The sequence below is a fragment of the Neolamprologus multifasciatus genome, chromosome 9 (genome assembly GCF_963576455.1).
Source record: "Neolamprologus multifasciatus chromosome 9, fNeoMul1.2, whole genome shotgun sequence".
Taxonomy (NCBI): Eukaryota; Metazoa; Chordata; class Actinopteri; order Cichliformes; family Cichlidae; genus Neolamprologus; species Neolamprologus multifasciatus.
The window spans coordinates 28,018,707-28,038,420 of record NC_140447.1 but is presented as its reverse complement, the minus strand read 5'-3'; the positions used below and the strand labels follow the sequence as shown (position 1 = coordinate 28,038,420).

The 19,714-nt window shown below is 39.6% G+C and overlaps 1 protein-coding gene across 4 annotated transcripts in view; it reads left to right on the top strand.

Moving 5' to 3' along the window:
- rnf152 (ring finger protein 152) overlaps positions 1–3,510 on the top strand; it is a 70,474-nt gene extending 66,964 nt beyond the window's left edge. For 2 of the 4 annotated variants that reach the window (XR_014875985.1, XR_014875986.1), the window contains exon 4: positions 1,615–1,758. Coding sequence is in view for 2 of the 4 variants with exons in the window: in XM_085172065.1 (XP_085028191.1) it covers positions 1,755–2,387 (633 nt within the window). In the remaining 2 variants the exon portion in view is untranslated. Of the gene's footprint in view, positions 1–1,614 lie in introns of all 4 variants that reach the window. The other 2 variants (XM_085172065.1, XM_085172064.1) reach the window with 1 other exon arrangement.
- Positions 3,511–19,714: the final 16,204 nt, after the last annotated feature.

Genomic DNA, 19,714 nt, shown 5'->3' with positions numbered 1-19,714 from the left:
AAAATGTTACGCTTTGGGAGTGAGAACGTGTTGTTAATACATATTAAAGTAATACATTTTAAATGCTAACATTTAGGTCATGACATGACATGATATAACTGTTTAGAAAAAAGGCCTCGTGCCTTTGCTGTTATTATATCAGGGAAAGGTTCTTGTTTTCTTGTTTTGAAGTTTGCAAAGAAAGCATTGCATCAAAAACCTCAGTGTTTGCTGTGGCTGAGTGCCAAGGTTGTTTGCAGTCTTTCATGTTTCTCCGAAAATACTAATTAAGCAAATACAGTTTTTAAGTGTGTGTTTCACTAGTGCTTAGAGTAGCTGAACAGTGTTTGTAGCCAAAAACGTGACTCAATCTTCGATTGCGGCCACACACTAGAAATCAAAGCAATCAAAACGAGGTTTTCTTTTGCCAGCCAGTTGGGAAATACATATTTTTCCTTGGTGACAGGCTGCATGCATATGGTTGTGTCCAGTCTCCAGTTCTTGGGCCTTTTTCACTTGTTCTACATTATCACGTCACACGTCCCAAATTACAGACAAATCATGTGGTTAGTGGTCACATGTCTGCAAATCCTCAATATGGTGCTACATCGGAAACCTCGTCGCAATTGCATTAGTCACTATCAGATTGCCAGTCAGTCACTGACTGGTCTGTAGGCCTGTGTGACTCTGGAACTGGTCTCTAAATTTGATGTTTAACAGGATCTCAGTTTTTCTAGTGTTGCACTTTGCAGACAGTCTCTGAACAAAAAATCTTTGCCACTTTTGCAACAACTTAACTTTTATAAATACTGGTCTCATGTGTTTATGCTCTCAGTTATTAGTTTTAAAGTGGATGATAAAGCACTACATGCTTGACTGACACGTTTCTAGAATATGAGTCTGCTGCACTCTCGCAGTCAGATCTACTCCTAACTTGTCATTAAAAAAAACTTGATGTCAAACTCCAAAATGCCAAACCTTCAGACCAATAGACACTATCAAGGTGACGTGTCCATTTTTATAAACAGCCTATGTTGCCATCACTGGTAATCACTTTCTAACTTCTGTACAGGTAAAAATAGCCAGCCTGCACACTCATATTTTACAACAATGAATTGATGTTTTATAAAAAAAAGATGGTGTCTGATGGAAATTTAGCCTACTTCCTGTGCTGATTAAAGCTTGGGAACAAGTGAGTCAGTTGACCTTTTAGTTGCTGTTTCAAAAGGTCAAACACACACCGCTCAGCTCAGCAGCACGGTTTCTAAAAGCCGCAGTAATTGCAGGCAAAAGCACCGGTGCAGTCATGAAAGGTTGGGTTTGGGCACAAAAAACAAGACGTTTCTGCATCAGAGAAATGGTAAATATTGGAGCCGATGTTTGAGTATTCAACGATGAGCAAGCTACCGAGAGATGAGTTTTTGGTGAAAAGACTTTAAGCAAACAGCAGCTGCACTGTGTCCTTTTCCTCTCCAGAGTCAGAAGTGTTGTAGTTCCTGCTGATGCTGCAGACTCTTGATATCAAATGATGAATATCAAAAAGAAGAGATCCTCAGTAGATAGTTCTGCAATGTGCGTACAAAACCTTGAATTCTTATTGATGTTGTGTTTTTCCTTTTTTTCTTTCTGTTGCAGATGAAGGGCCATGTTGCCCCCAAAGGGCCGTAATATCACTGTGAAGTCGTGAACGGAACCAGCTCTGCTTTCCCCTGCGTTTCTTCTAGAGCCGATTAAATTGTGTTTTCCCTCTTGTGAAAATACCTTTTTTCCTGGAAATGGAGACTCTTTCCCAGGATTCGATGCTCGAGTGTCAGATCTGCTTTAACTACTACAGCCCCCGACGGCGACCCAAACTCCTGGATTGCCGACACACATGCTGTTCGGTGTGTTTGACCCAAATGCGTAGCAGCCAGAAGGAGATCCGCTGCCCATGGTGTCGTGGCGTCACCAAGCTCCCCCCGGGCCTGTCAGTGTCTCACCTCCCGGATGACCCAGACATCATCACCGTCATCGCCATCCCTCACACCTCTGAGCACACGCCTGTCTTTATTCGCCTCCCCAGCAATGGCTGCTACATGCTTCCCATCGCTAAAGACCGGGCACTGGGCCTGCCAGGGGAGCTGGGATGTCGCTTCTTGCCCGGCAGCCAGCAGAAGGGGGTGACAGTGGTGACTGTGCCCGAGGAGCAGCCACTGGGTCTGGCTATGGGTCTAGACGGTGTAGGTTTGGAGGGAAGTGAGGGAGAGAGGAGGGTTACTGGTCCAGTGGGAGGAGCGGGAAAGGGCTCCACATGGTCTGGAGTGTGCACAGTGATCCTGGTGGCGTGTGTGCTGCTCTTCCTCCTGGGCATCGTGCTGCACAACATGTCCTGCATCTCCAAACGCTTCACTGTTATTTCCTGCGGCTGAGGGAGGCCGCTGCAGACCCCCCTCAGGATTCCCTCCCACCAGCCCTGCCTCTCCTCAGGGTGGGACTCTGTTAAGGAGAGGGAACTAAACTCACATCGAGGGCATTAAAGGAAACTACAGTGCAGTGTAGAGAGACAGTGATGATAAAGAAGAAGAGGGCAGGAAGGAGAGCCACAAACTGGTCTAATGTTGTGGAGTTTTTTTAATCGAAATGGAAATATGCATTTAAATCTTCACTCTCCTCTCATTGGACAGCACTCTGCTGGCGTTGAAACACCCACCTTTCTCCATTCCTTCCATTTTTCCTGAAAGAACGCTTTGGGAATCCCTACAGATACGTTTCTGGCCCGCCGATTTGTTTTTGGCTGGAAGCTGTGCTGACACTCACACTCGCTGTGGTTGGATTGCCCGTTTAGTCTGTGGTTTGTAGAAATGCATCATCATAGAGTTGTTTAGATGAACGCCCGCTCCGATGTCTCCAGCTGGTGCTGCAGTACAGGTAGTCCGGACTTGGCCGCTCACCGTTCCCTGATGTTGCAGGAATTAACTGTGCAGGATTTTCTTCTGCCTCCTCCAGCCTGAATATTCTGGGGAGCTAAAATCAATTTTCTCTTTTTTTTTTTTTTCTTTTTTTTTGGCAAAAACACAACCTGTGCAGAACAAACTGTTGCTGTGATGATAGTTCCACATAGTTAGTAAAGGCTGCGTTGTCAAAAATATGGATTGTAATGTTCATACATACCAGCTGAAATACAAACACAGGTAGTACAGAGTTGTGTTATTAGGGCTTTAAGAAATAAACAATGTTAAATGAATTGATTGTCATTGGTTCCAGCCTCTCATATATCAGGTTTTTCTGTCTTATATTACTGTACGATAAATACTCTTGTACTTTGGCCTGTTGTTTGCACACAAAAACAATCTAAAGCTGTCACTTAGGATTGCCAATTAACTCATAATTGACAGAGACTTAGTATAAGCAATTTAATGAAGAAATTAAGACCTTGAATTGGTATTAATTTAAATGAAAATGAGCATTTGGAGGAATAATTTAGCTTCACTTCAGGCAATTGGATGAGAAGTTCAGCATCACCTCCTTATCTGTCTTGTAGCTAGAGAGAAGGGATATCTTTGCAAGAAAAACACGTTGCACTAGCTTGAGAGCATCAGAACCTCTCTTTGAAGTTAGCTAGGCTAACGCTTTCCCCTTGTGTCCGTGTAACTAGCTAGCGGGTTAGCTTTCAAAATAAAGCTCTAAAAAATAAAACATTTGAACATCAAGACGTGGCAATATAGAGCTTACCTGTGAGGGTATATTTGTTAACTTTAAAGTTAACTTAATTTTAATAGTTAATGAATGTTTAAAATTTACATTTTTCCCCTCAAATTAGCTGATTGGCTAGCTTTCTACATGTCTGCCTGTTTTAAAAGAAAAATCACAACTTGATATTTTCTATTCATATTTTTACTTCTTTTTTCATTTGTTCTTCTTTAAAGAAAAATAATCAGAAAACATTTTTCTTTAATTCGAGAATTTGGATATATTAAAAAAGAAATCAAATTTTTGAACTTTAAAGCAAGCAAGGCTAGCTGGTTTCCCCGTTTGAGCTGAGCTCCAGCTGTGAATGGACAGATACAGTGATGCTGATCCTCTCATCAAATAATCTGCAAGGAAGCAAACCAGCTCATAAAAATAGGAATATTTGAGAGTTTTCAAAATTGCAGCATTCTTCTGTTTTATTATTTTCAGTTTTTATGTTTTTGATGTTTATTCATGTGATTGAATTTGTTCATTTGCTTTTTCACCCTGACCCGCCTCATACTGACTCCATCCTCTAAAGCCAGATCCTCCAGGCCTTCGCCAGCAGCCCACATGCCATCTTCCTCCACCTTCTCATCTTCCCCTTAATTCTGAAACTGCTTTGTATATGGGCTGAACTGTAAAACAATGAGTTTATGTATGTGAGTAACAAGTTAGGAGTGGGAGGCCGCTGTAAGGTTACTGTTAATGAGGGCTGTATTGATTTATCTGCTTTTGAATATTTCACTGCAGAGGTGGATGTTTCCGGACTCATTTTATTCCCACTTTTGTATGTTGAGGCAAGCATTTTGTCTGCTTACTGTAAATCAGTAGATGTACAGTACACATAAACAGGGTAAACGCTTTTGTACAGCAGTCTCATCATGTACAGAATGATTGTAATTGTCATTTTTGATCATTTCCTTTTTCTTTGACATATTTTAGCCTTTTTTGTGTGTTTGAGCTTAAATAAACATGAGTTATTCAGGGCGCTCAGATTTGTTTCACCACACCAATGACAAACATGAGAAAAATAATGTTTAATATAATACTCTAGGTTTATTTGAGACACCTAAACTATAAAATGACTTTTACCCTGACAAACAAACTAGAAGAAATATTATTTGATTTATACTCAATATTTATTGGTTTGGATTCATATCAGCGTGATTTTATCGACTGCCGCCAAAGTAAGAATTCCAAACTGTCCAAATAAATTTGGAGATTAAATCAAACGTGCTTCAGATATTTTGCCTTTCAGCTCTGCGACACTCTCCTGAAAAGGCGTTCAGGGTGCAGAGGGGGCAGCTGTTTGTTCTGCAGATGCAGGGATAGATGGAGTTAAGTTCAGCCAAAATGGTTTGTGTCGTGCTGGTTGCTATGAAACAGCGCTGAAGGCCCTTTTGAAGTTGCTCAAAGTTGAAATATTTTCCGCTCCTAGCACTCTGTGTTCTATATGCTCTAAAGAACTTTCTAATTTCTCAACACTTGGGGTTGAAGTGGTGTTTTGAGGAGAAAGCTTTCTCCAAGATTAAAAAAAAAAAAAGTTGGATTTTATTTATGCCTGTTAGTTGTAGATAATGGCTTATTATTGCTTAATAAACATTAATAAATTGTTATTCATTTCTTAAAATGTCATCATTGCCTTTAAATCATCAAAAAGATCCTCTAATGGACCTTGCAACCCAAAGCCATTATTACTGTTAACATTTAAAAACACCCATATCTCAGTGCCTAATGTAGAATCACAGCATTTCTACTGGGAACTTGAGTCAAAATGTCAGTTTAAAGCATTACAAGTATGTCATGCACAGTTTTATTACCATAATGTGGCATGACTGCTACTTTTAATCCACAAGAGCAATGCTGAAGGGGGCAAGTGGAGGATGTGCTCTTAAAGACCAGCTTAACCCATATGGCTTTATTCAGCAATGCTTCATAAGGTCAAATATATCTGCTGAAGTTTTTTTTGTATCTATGTCTCAGATATCTGTGGAGTCTTTGGGCTTAAAAGAGACAAAAACAAAAAAATATCCAACTCGGCCAACCTGTTGTCAAGTACTACACACTTAGTCCACACTAGATAGTATTTTTGTAGCTGAAAGTTTTTGCCAAACAACTTATCTTTGGCTGATGTTCCCACACAGCACAGCCATCCATTTAAATGGCAGGTTTAATACCAATATCCACCCTAAGGCCTATAAGGACTGACTTCTCACAGTGTTCACCTGTCTGAGGAGTCCTTGAAAACTAAGGTTATTTTTAATTTCTTTAGAGCCAAGAACTTAAAGGACCAACTGTCTCACTGGAACATCTTATAGGCTTTTGTCTTAAAGACTGAACAAAGGGAAAACATGGCTGCTTCTCCCATACTTGCTGTTTTTCAGTAACCTTATAGGTAACATCATTGCACTTTGAACTGTGGGTAAATTTAAGCAAGACATACGTGCAGTTTTTTCTGGTGCAGTTGGTGTAGGAACAACAACCAGTCTTCACAAGGCAAGCTAACAGAGGAGTGTTACCAACTTTTATGATGAACTTTACATCAAAGTGCACAAACTACCATGTTGCTCTGTCAGTGATGTTGTTTGGTTGACACTGTTGATGCCAGGAATGTGCGTAATGCCCCTCAATATCCATGAATCTGTGATGTGGACATTTGGATTGAGCTGTAAGTATGAGTTGGATAGGGTTGAAGAAGGTCATCAACCCAGCAGCAGGCCCAGTTTTGTGCATGGGGGCATTTTTGTTTACTCCAGGAAGTTTACTCAAGTGCACGTTTCTAACTAAACAGTCTGAAACAGACTCTGTGAGGGTGGCATGAGGACCTGACATCTTTATTGGGAGCTGTGCTCAGACCCTAGCACCGTTCACCTCAATCGTCATTCAGCTCGTTCACACTGAGCACATGTGACAAACGTGAAAGGTTGCTTTTTGTTAGCAATTAAAGTTTATTCTGAAAAACACAAAACAGACCAACTTGAATTGACAGATTGATTTATAAACAATCAATCTGAATAAATATCAAGCATCGATGATGGCATACTAAGACCTGTAGCATGGTCCAGAAGCAGTAGTAGGATTATAAATAAGATCCAGCACCGATCCATTGAGTGTTTGGTGACCATTAGCTTTTGATCTGCTACAAACCTCATAGCTCTAAATGTGATGCCTATATGTAATAGTTTCAGTATCCAGACTAAGAACATTAGTTTTAATCATAAATTATTAGTGATAAAGTGGAAGAATATAAATTTAAAACGCCAAATAAAACCAACATTAACTGTGAAAATGTGCATTTGTGGTGTGGCCAAGATCTATGTTACGGTTTACTGAGCAATGGGCCGCCATGAAGAAGACTTCAGAAGCAGAAAAAACAGGTTAATGAAAACAAGCCCATCTTTTTCTTTTATCCATCCATCATCAAGTTTTCATGTGATGTAAGCTAAAGACAGAGGATGAAATCCACCTGGAAGAAAGTCTTGTTCCTCCTATTATACTACCATTTCATCTTTTCATTCTCCCTCCACTGACTGAAAGAGAAACCAAATCACGTCGCTGAATCTCCTTCTTATTCTCTGTGTTAATTGTTTTATTTCTGTTCCAATCAAAATGTGCCCTGTACTTCCTGTTTTCTTTCTTTTTTTTAAAAAAACTAACAAAAAACAAAGCAAAAACAGAAACTTAAGGACAGAAGTGTAGAGGGAGGCTTGTCATTTCTGTGCCTGTGTGTTTGTACAATGCCGTGAAGTTCCTGTTGTAGTTTCCTGTGTGTGTCAGCTCTGATGATGGCTGACAAAGCAAGCAGCAGCTGTTTTTAGTGAAATATTAAAGCAAACACTGAATCTAAGCAAGAACTCTGACTGTCTTTAATTGAACCTCCATTGCACCTATTTTCTGCTGATATATCAACTTTTTTATTAAAAGAAATTGAGCCATGTAAAAGATTTAAAACAAAAGCATATCCCCTGTTGCTTTATGTATTGAAATCCCATACGTCATGGTTGAGTAAACTCTGTGGAGAGCAGACTCCCTTTTGTTTACCCTCTTTTCTTTTTTATTTATTGATATAGTGGCACCGTGGTAATTAAGGCTCCCCAGGGGCCAACTGCATCCAGCCTTGCTGCAGTAAAACACCTCTGTTTCTTACAGGCAGCAGCTGCTGCTAATGATGGCCACAGTTACAGAGACTTTTGTAGAGTTTAAATGGTTCTAACAGGTTACACAAACCCATGAAATTAAACAGTCCTTGGGGCTTAATTCTTGACCACTAGAGTAAATACTAATAGCATTTCATAAAGCTAGGACTGTCTCCACACCAGCTTTACACTGTTTTTGGGGATTGCTGCTAAGGTCATATTCTAGAAACCTGGCTGACCTCAACTTCTTGTACAGGGGTATTTGTGCCTCACTTTGAGTGTCACAGGTTAAATCCCAATCATTGTACATGACAACACGACTCAGGAGAGCAGTAGAAGCCAACTGCATGGATCTGACATCATTCGGACATGAGTCCTAATAGAAAGAGAAGTGAACCAGCCGGAGAGGAAGAGCTGTCTAACCCATAGGAACTAAGAGGCAGGCTAGAGGAGGTGCATGTGTTGTGGAAAATAGGGCAACTACACTTGGTGGTTGGCAGCTGTTGGCCTGAAAGTGGAGCTTGAACTTCATTCATAACTTTGGTTACAGTCAAAAGTTCCAAAACACATAATAAAAATAGACGAAGCTCAAGGATGACCTGGAAGAAGACTTTACAGCTGAAAAACATCAGCCAAAATATTTTGGATTGATTTTCTGCAGTATTAGTTCAGTTTACAATCAAGACTATATTGGTCCTCCATTGAAATGCTGGATTCAGGTAACATACAAACAGTGTTGGGGAGTAACGGAATACATGTACCGCCGTTACGTATTTAAAATACAAAATATGAGTAACTGTATTCCGTTACAGTTACCGTTTAAAAAGGTGGTATTTAGAATACAGTTACTTTGTTGAAATAAATGGATTACACGGCGGTACTTCCCTGTTTCATATTGTGGCGGGTCAGGACTGTTTGGGTTTTGTTTGACAGCTACGTTCTGTTGTTCCAGGTGGCAGCGTTACGGTTGCCATGGTTACAGGGTAACGCCCTCTCTCTGTTTCCTGGGTGAGAGAGCGCCTGTTGTTGTTGTGCTAAGCTAATAGGCAGAATGCTACCGGTATAGCTCTAAAGAATGTAGCATCATAGGCAGTGTAGTCCGTGCTGCAGGGAGAATGGACTGTCATACAAGTTATGTGTCTGTGAGCGAGGGAGGGAGAAAAAGGAAAAGTACGAGCTGTCATCGAGCAAAAACGGGAGCTGGAAGCATGTAAATATAATAATAACCACTGCAGCCAAGAAGAGAGCCTGACGAGCCCAGTTGTAAGTAAGCTATTAAGACTCGACTGTACACCGTGTTCGTGTTTTCCTCCAAAAACAATAAGTTCCTTTGGTGCAGCCTTTCAACGCCTCTCTCTGTCTCTAGCTAGCAAAGTTGACCCAAACAACAAAGTAAAGCTAGTTTTCAGCTACGAGCCCGACACAGAACCCACCGTATTAGCCAGAGGTCCCTTTACTACGGTTCGGAGCCGCGGACCTTCAGTAACAGTAATAAATCACAGCAATAGTACATTCACGTAGTTGTAAACAGCATGATAATATATTAAGTAATCCAAAGTATTTAGAATACGTTACTCTCATTGAGTAACGTAACGGAATACGTTACAGAATACATTTTGGGGCATGTATTCTGTATTCTGTAATGGAATACATTTTAAAAGTAACCTTCCCAACACTGCATACAAATGTATAGGGATTAACAAAAAATGCAATTTATTAAATCTGTCCGAGAAAGCAAAGGACACTTGTGTGCAAGTGCCATGTCATTCACATATTATGACCACCCTAATGTCTTTTGGTAAAATGAATATTATGCTACATTCGGTAAGATTTAAATTCACATAAATTTATCACGAAATTGTTTATTGAGGTTATAGGTCAAAGGAGATTATTTTCCCACTGGTTCCTGTATAATCAGACTTCGTTTTGGAACATGTCACTGGAACTGCTGGCCATTAGAAAACATGCAGGATAAAGGGACTTTCTTAATGGTTTCAGTTTTCATGCCTGTTCGCTATATTTATCTTGTACATGTGGCCTAGAAGAGCAACACAAACAGTGCTGTGAGGTGTAAGGAGTTAAAAAAATCATAATGAAGTCAGAAATGAAAACAAGCATAGAAGCATTTCAGTCAAAACAGTGTCTAGACTAAAATTAGTCATGTGCAATCAAAACTGAGCTGTAACCTGTAGATTTAAATGGTCCTGTTTATTCTCATTAGATCCCTTCTGATGTAAAAGAGAAAACATACACAGACATGGCAGGAGGTCATTTACACCCCAGAAAGAAAACAAATGAATATAATAAATTACAGACGCCCAGATGTGGATATAATTCTTTACAAAATGTTTCAGCTTTGTGTTGTTTCTTTAAATTCTACAACTTTTCTACCTTATGTATATTTCAAAGTAACAGTAACAGTACACAGGCAACTGTTTCTATCTTTGCAACTTAAAATAACTACATTCAAGCAAATGATGACACTCACCTCAAGATTTACCAAGTTAAGGAGTGTACATAAACAACCAGCACATTCAACACCTTGAAATCTGCATTGGCATTACTGGAACTCCAAAAATCAAATTTCTAAGCCTTGCCAATTACCTTCTAATGTAATCGTCTAGACTACACAGGACATTTTCCAATCTGAGTTCCTTCTTAACTATTATAATATTAGAAATAAATATCAGAGTAGAGCTACAGCTCTGACTCATGTATCAATGCTGCTAAGATCATCTGATTTTTAAAAACAAATCTAAACTAAACTAAAACTACTGTAAATGTGCTTCAACAGATAATAAAAAGTCTGTAGTTTTAGTTAAGGTACTATTAAGTGCTTTGCTAGCCTGCACCACTTTTTAATAACTTTTCGCATATAAAAACGAAATGTTTTAACGAGATAAACGCAATCTTCCACTATGATACAGAATTTCCAAATTTTTAAGAGCATTTTCACACCTGTAGTTCGTTTAGTCTGGTCCGAATCAGTTGCTGAGTCTGTAAATTTGTAGCTTTTCCATGTGGTTTATCTGGTTTTCACAGCAAAAAATCCAAGTGAACAAAAATGTGTCACTACAAACCACCTGAGAATGTTCAGTCTGCTCACTGGCCAGATCTGTTTGAGGCGGAGCAACAAAATGAGAAACTTGAGAATTTACTTTCATTTCATGGCTGGTTTTTAGGCCTTACAGACCTTTGCGCATCTATATCTGTACCTCCCCTCATTGAGAATACAAAGCATACAAGACATTTTCTGTAGCTCACACTAAAGTAAGGTAATGTACACCTTGTAGTTGGTTTGGTTCAGGGTCAGATCATTTTAACACCATAAATGAACTGCTCTGAAACCGTACTGAAACCGGCTTCTCCAAAAGGGTTGGTACGGCTGTTTTGGTCTGCACCTGAGTGTGATTTTTGCATTCACACCTGCACCAATGAACTGCACCAAGAGGGGGGGGGGACCCGAGTTAGATTTAAATGTGATTTTCATAATTCACCTCTTTCAGAAATTATAATGTTTGTATTAGTATTAATATTTGGATCTAGTTTTCAGTCAGCACTACTGCGTCTAAAGTCTTCTGAAGCTCTGTTTCTGACTCCACCAATACCACAGTGTCATCTGTGTCAGACAGTCAGATCTTATACTACAAATAGAAGTTAATTAAATTATGTACAGCAAACATGTGATCTAATGTTTAATAACCTGCCTTAAAACCTACTTGGTCATCGCCAAGGAAACCCATTTAGTTAAATAAGAAGTCAAACACTTTTTAAATATGGAAGTAAATCCTTTTCTGATACAACTAAGGAGTGTAATTACTCTTTAGTTGTCTGTACAGATGTTAACTCCTTTACCACAATATAATGGTTCGATAATTCCTATTGTCCAGTTTCTTGGTATAATCCCTGTCCTCTGCACCAGAAAAACATGCTAACATCTAATATCTCAACACTCTTAATTTAAACAGAAACATCGCCCAACTGATTAAAACATCCAGAAGTATGTTTTATACAATCTATAGGAATAGAAACATTAAGAATAGAATAAAATGTTGTCACCTTTCCATTGCTTCAAATCAAATCCGTTTCCACTCTCCTAAATCTCTAATTACATTATTCCTGAATGAATGACTTTCATGGTCGTTGTAATGTTTTCTGGAGATGCTTCTTGTTCATGTTCTCACGGTCTCAAGGTAGCATCTCAGGGTGGATTACCACAGTAGATCGATAATTTGATTATACCCATGCATACAAGTGGTCTGTAATTTAGAGGCATGCCACATAAACCCTTCCCACGCAGCAAGAAAAACAGGCAGAAGGTTGTTGCTATTCAGACTGTGAAGCCAAAATGGAAATTCAAAGATCTTTCCAGTATCTTGTTTATGTAGAAAGTTAAAGCTTCCAGCGTTCCTCATCTGCCCTTTTCAGCATGATGTAACTTTTGTAAAATATCAACTCAATATTTTTTTAAGTGTCACCATGGAGACCATTCCTGAAACGCCCTGCAGCACATCTGAAATTGCAAGCATTGTCTTGAGCGTTCAGTAGTCAGTGGTGCTTGGATTTGCACTTATAGGAATGCTGCCAAATTCAATATTTAAATAAAAAACGTTTGAGATGAATGCCCGGCAGATACGATTTATCACAACAGGAGTCTCATTTAGGGTATTACACAGTCTGTTTTGTGTAAACTTCTCCAAGATGAGTCTGTCCCTGTGTGTTGGCCCTGTGACAGACTGGCGACCTGTCCAGGGTGTACCCTGCCTCTCGCCCTATGACAGCTGGGATAGGCTCCAGCGCCCCCCGCGACCCTGAAAAGGATAAGCGGAAGCGAATGGATGGATGGATGGATAGTGAAGGAGGACAAGCGGAGGATTGTGTGACAGAGGAGGGTGATCTGCTCTGATGACCCCTAAAGAAAGCAGCCAAAAGAAGAAGAAAGATTTGGAAATGGTCTCGGGCAGACTCAGACCCAGGCCAGTGCAGGATCTTCGGTACATGAGCTGCCAGCTCAACTAGCAAGAGCCTGGGCAGCATCTTTAATGTTGAAAATCAACCAGATTGCAGGGTTTAATGTCTTTCCCTCCACATCTGCTCTGCGCAGCCTTCATAAAAATTGACCTGGAACTATTTTAAGCAAAGTGGATTATACAGCTGCTTCTATTACACAAAATACATATAAAGATACTTTATTTATGTCAAGACTTGTGAAAATCCTCACAAATATAATAAAGAAGTAGGATGCTATGTCTCTCCCTAAAGCTTATTCAGAATTATCCTCCCTTTAATTCAAACTACAATTCACAAAATGAACATTATGTTGTATTCAGTAAGAGTCAAAACTATTGACTACTTTTGAACATAAACTCAGCAGAAAAGTCTTTACTGTGGTCATGGATCAAAAGAGGAGGAAGGTCATTTCCCCACAAACTCACAAACAAAATGAAATCTGACTGTATGGATCTGTCTGAGCAAGATTACGCAGAATGAACAAGCCAAATTTCATGGCTTAGTAGAGTTGTGAAACAATGCAAAAGACGTATCCATTTAGTTTAGTTTCTGGATTGCTGTCTCTGAAATAGTAAAATAAGGGCCTGACCTCTGACCTTAGACATTCTTTCTGAGATTGTTTTATTTGGACTTTTGATGCCCAAAGTTGTCCCTGTATAATACTTTCTTTTATTTTCGCCCCTTGACCACTGTGCCTTCCTTTGAAAAGAGAAACAGGAAACACAGAAAACCAGTTACCCACCTCTCATTTTTGTCCCACTCCAGTAGTCCCAATTTGTGACCAATTAGCCCCCCCACCCCCCACCCAGCATGGTACAATACTGTATTTTAAACCAGCTTGTTTGCACTACTTTCGCTGCTCACCTCAAACCTGCACCTGGCTTTGCTGGAGGTTTCTTGCTGTTAAATTGAGGTTTTTCCTTCCCACTGTCGCTAAAATAGAATAGAATAGAATAGAATAGAATAGGACAATCCTTTAATTGTCCCACAAGTGGAAATTTGGTTACATTCTGGTTAAACTGTAGCTCATAGGGTTTCATTGATTGTTTGGGTTTTCTCTATATGGTTGTATGGTCTTTAAGTTACATTATAAAGTGTGTTGAACCAATTGTTGTGATTTGGTGTCATATAAAACTGAACTGAATTGGACTGTTAAATAGTATCTTACAAGACATCCATTGTGACAACTAAATATGTTATTTTTAAAGAGTCCAACCACCTTCCTAAACTTGTTTTTAAAAAATAAATTCTGCATTTATGTAATGGAATACATGATTTTATGCTTTTTCAGCCAAAAATAAACTTATCCTAAATGTAAACATAGAAACTGAATGCAATTTTACACAGCTATAAGCTGCATACCAGGATTAAACTAAAGATGAAATCCAAATGTAACTTGGTAAAGTTTGCTAATCCTCACCTGGATGGCTGCTCATTTACATTTTTTCTGAGTCAGAAGTGAGAAATTCTAGCTTCGTCATATCTCTGGCACACAGCGTTAAAGGTCTGTCACAGGGACTACTTTTCTGTATCACTGTATTATGTGAGCGCTCTCGAGGATGTATCATGGATTCTTGGCATAAGCTTGCGAGACTGTCATCCGTTTAAGCCTGGCAGAAGATGAGACTTCTCTTCCTCACACTGGGGAAAGAGAAAAAAAAAGTTATGGTTCCCATTTATAGGAGGCAGTGTTGGGTGACAGTGTGCAACAGAGTGAATAAAAGCAATATCAATTTTTCAGCGAACACTCTTACAGTATGTCAGGCAACTGGAAACTTAAATATTTGAAAGGATTAAGGGACAAAGTTCTGCGTTACCCAAGCAGAGGTGTACATCATGTGCATGTTTTAGGCCTGGAAGTTTGTTTTAAAAGACATGCAGAGGATAACGGGTGAACTTTTGAGTGACTGAAGTGCAAAATACAATGCATGATGGTTAGCATGCACCAGCAGCAACTCTGCTTTAAACAGTCCTAGTGAACATCTAATTAATTTTCATCATTCAAGTAAGGGATACTTTTTAATTTCATGTATATGTCACATAGATTTTAAGTGCTAAACAGCGCCTTGTTCCATGAAATTAACCTGACTGTCAGACAAAGCCTTTTGGGCGCTCTTTTAGGGTTACTTGTGACGATTTAACTGCAAATACAGTGTTGACAATACAAAGAAGGATTTGTGAGTTTTAATCCTAGGTTTTCAAGATTATGAAGGTGTTTTTGATGGGATACATTTTCATGGTAACCCCAGATAACAGATCAACAGGTACAACTTATCGATTCTTTGTAAAATAGTGTTGCCATTCCTGGAAGAAACTCCCATTTTTACTTTATTCCTTGGTTTGTTTGTACTGGCTGCAAGATAAAGAAATAGTTGTAGGCATTACTATAGTATATCATATAGTATAATATAGGCTATAATATTGATATATCCGCCTATTATTAGCCTTGCATCTATTGCGTTAATTGAGGCTGTCGTTGTTTTTACGTGATGGAAGTGTAAGGCAGTGACTGGAATAGGTCACAAGGTGTTGCTGTTGAGCTGCATATACATTGTAAATTTTAGCAATTTTGACCATTTGTCCTCTGCAGGACACCGTAGTTCAGATTTCTCGTTCGCGCGGGCGCCATCTTGGTTCAGTGTTTACTGTGATTTGCAAAGGTAAGCACTGCCAGTGGTGTACTGCATTGGTTTTTTGTTTAAAAATAAGTGTTCCACTGTGTAAAATGGCGGTTTGCTAAGCATATATTTTGTTTATTGAGAGGTTCATGTGCTGTCTGATGAGAGTATGAGCAGTTTGTGTGCATGTTCCATTTTGTAATATCTGCCGCAATTTCGGGCTACATTCCCGCTAGTTAGCAGAGCACTCATTCGGGCAAAGTAATGCAAGATGAAGCATTAGCTTTTCAGCTACAGTTTGCTGGTAGTCCAGCTATGTTAGTTTTGTGTCATACACATTCCTGAGACCGAGGAATTTTGTAAAGACATGATTATTTTTGCTTAATGTGTTTTTTATATATTTGTTGTTGTCTTTTACTATGTTGATAATCACGCAGTGTTTACTGTGATTTGCAAAGGGGCAGCAGCAGAGTTGGAGTGGTGTTTGCCCCAGCATCTGAATAAACGGCGCGATCCGAGCCACAAATTGAACGCCTGTGTCCGACTGGTCTCTCTACTGTGCACCCCAATCCAACACAAACTTACACAACGCAGAGTCCGGGGTGTAGGGAGGCCCCTGCACTGGTTGGGTTACAGAAGTTTATCTAATAGAAACAGCAGTTGGATTGGCTTGTGGTGTCCTGGACACCAAATATTGAGCCACTTCAGAAAAGGATCGTTCTCTGGTTGACTAGGATTTCAGTCACTAGGATTTCATCTTAGGATCAGGAGTTTTTCAAAGCAAGTAATCCAAACCACGCAGCAACATATTAACCTCATGTTGTTCTCTTAGTTGAGGTCATTTACATCCAAAGTCATACCAGAGCTGTACATTTCATTTTTTAGATATTAGATAAAAGATGTTAAACTTAATTGTTACATTTGGGAGAAGGTGGGCTGAGTGAAAGCCTTGCTGCTCATTTAGTCTTTTTTTTTATAATGATAAAAATCATGACCCCAAAATACTTTTACCGTTTGCAGTTTTTCCTGAGCTTGTAAGCAGTTTTCTTCTTTAGGATACACTAGAACACTTTTAAGCTGCCTGCTTTGATTGCCGCCTCGGGACATACAGTGCCTCTAATATCAAAGAAAAACAAACAGAATTTCAGAATTTTGGCATCAGATAGTTTCTGGTGCTCTGACTTCTGGGTTCTCTCACTCAGTTCAGATGAGGTTTAACTACGTTGTGGTTGGCCATCCTGTACACCACTTTTCATCTCTTTCTCATATTCGCACAATGGTGTGGAAAACTTTCTAATATTATAATTTGATCTTAATCCATGACATCAGCTGTTCTGGTGCCAATATAACCGTCCATGCTTCTGATTGGTCAGATACTGCTCAGCTCAATAGGGAAATCCTAGGTTGACTAGCTGATTTGATAACCACCTTTGCATGACCAGTTCTTAGAATAAGAATAGAATAGAATAGAAATCCTGGGTATGTTAAATATGATTTGTTCATAAAGAGGAATTTCTGCTGAATTCCTCTTTATTGGTTGCTGATAAAAGAGTCTTCTGGTGAGTTCAGATCTGATCTTTCCTTCCTTCTTTATCCGGGAGAAGCTGCAGCCGACCTGACCCGACCCAGCCGGGGACGATCAAACAAATTGAAAAATGACAGGCTCAGAAAAATGACCCTCACTTCGCTGGCAAATACAGACGAGAGAAAATCAATTCTGTTGCTGATGAGATCGTTGCTTTGGCACGCGCAGGTGTGGGTAATGACAGGTTAATTAGTCTGCTTGTGTGGGGTAGTAGCAGAAACTGATGGCTGGTGGGTTTTTCAGAGTACAATGGCCCCTCATTTGCATTTTGACAGCATCCACAATGCAGGAGAGCCTCACCAATCAATCTCATGAAATTCATCTTTTTCTGGCCAGCTGAAGGCTTGATTGAGGACTCTTAATGGAGCAGTTTTAGATTTCTTTGGGCTTTGAATTTAATAATATTTATTTTTAAAGCAAACTTTGAAGAGGCGGACCCCGAGGTCATTTTATCCTGCTGAATTTAACTCCCACCATCAGGACAGAGTTTAGTTATATGGTAATTTAAGTGGGAAGAGAAGGGGGGAAAGTAATGAACAGATTTCCTTCCAAATTCAATTAAAAATGACACCCACTCTCAGCAAATGATTGAATATCGGGCCAAAGTGTTTTTACTTGAAAGCCAGCAAAGAAATGAGTCTGCTGAAGACCTTTGCTTGCATAATTTCTCAATGATTTTAATGTTTTATATACTGACCCGTGACACCAAGGCTTTTTAAAAATCACACTGGATTTGGGGTCTGCAGATTTTTATTTTTCGGAATCACTTTAGATGACTTCATTATTCATTGGGAGCTACTTGACACTGTGATCCCTGAAAAGATGAGCTGTGTACTTGCAGAAACATTTCTGTGTCATATCTGGCTTTTAGGGTGACATTTAAAAATGCATTTTAAGATGGCACTGACAGAGCTCGCGTTCAGGGTCATTACAAAGATAAAAACTTTGTTTGATTGTAGAATGGATCGTAATCTGCAGCTAGAAAGATTGAACAAACCAGTGCCAATAAACTGTAAGATAAGGATCGTCTCTTTGCCTGTGGACAGTCATGTTTGGGGTATTAGGCTACGTTCACTCCGCAGGTCTTAACGCTCAATTCCGATTTTTTGATCAAATCCGATTTTTTTGTCTGCTCCTTCACACTACAAATAAAATGCGACAGCAAACGCGCTCTAGTGTGAATGCTCAAAGCGGCCCGCATGCGCAAAAGAAGACGTCACACACAACACGCTCTGTTTAGACCCAGAGCAAACAGTATTGTTTGACTGATGGCCTTAATATAAAGACTTCGGACTTTACGTTTCCCAATTTTTGCTTTAGGTTATTTTGTTATTTACATAATAATGTAAATAACCTAATAATGATCCTTATTGCTGTTTTAGAGAGGAGCGGTGCTTCAAAGGATAGTTGAAGATTTCTGTCAGAATCTGCAGATTATACAGTACAAATAAAATGTTCACGTTTCTCCAACGTTGTCTTCCCAACAGTTTCACCGGATGGCCAGGACGCGTTCACGATGTCTTCTCAGGGCGCTTCTCTGGCGCTGATAATTGGCGTCTGTCTTGTGTCGGTGACGATTTAATGCGACTTGACCATTCAAACAGCAATCGCTTTCTAAAACATCGGATATGTATCGGATTCAGTACCACATACGAAAGTGACCCAGATCTGATTTGAAAATATCAGATTTGTGCCGTTCACACTGTCAAACCATGATCGGATATGGGTCGCATAGGGTCAAAAAAATCGGATTTGATGCGCTTTCGCCTGCAGTGTGAACGTAGCCTTAGTCGGTTTGCTGTGGTGACTGGCTTCTTTTTTGACTTCCAAAGTCAAACTATGAAGTCAGTGAAGGGAAACGGAGACGGTGATAATAAACACAAGAGGTAATGAGGAAAGAGGAAACACAGCTGAAACTAATCAGGAAAGACCAGGTTAGGGAAGTGAACTACATGCCAAACATGCAAGATACAAGTTACCAAAATAAAACAGGAGATAACCAAACAAGAAAACATCACTGATGGAGACGTGTCACGCAAAGATGGAACTCGAGGGAAAAGATAATACACAAATCCAGGGATCAATATAAACCGAAAGAAAACCAAGAACCACAGTGAAGCTGCATTCGTTTCAGCTTTTTTGCACTTGCATTTCTCAAGTTGGTATCTCTTTGTTGTATTTTGTGCATTGAACTAAAACAGTATTACTTATGGATCTAGATAGGAACCACAATACCCCGATGTTTATCTAGTTTGATTTAGCTTCCTGTTCAGGAAATGACCATCACCGCGTCATTCCTGCTTCTTTGTTTCCTCGGAATGTTCTGGGAACGACATGTTGCGGTCTACAGCAAGTCTTTTGCTCAGACATACTCTCGCTGTGACCTTTCCCACAATCAGGGCAGATGGCCAAACACACCCTGGATTGCTTCCAATTTTCATTCTTTGAAGAGATGGCACACTCTCGGCAGCTTTGCACTTCTGCCTTGAAAAACAAGTTGAGATGATGTTATTTGGAGCTTCTGCTAACTTTAGAACAGAATTCAGAACCGTGTCTGAAAGTTTGAGGGCTAACAAAGGGCTCATTGGGGGATCATAAAAAGAAAAAAAGGGATTCAAGTTTTAATGGAAAAACCAGCTCCTGTGTGTTTGTCTCATTTTCTTCAGAGGATGCCC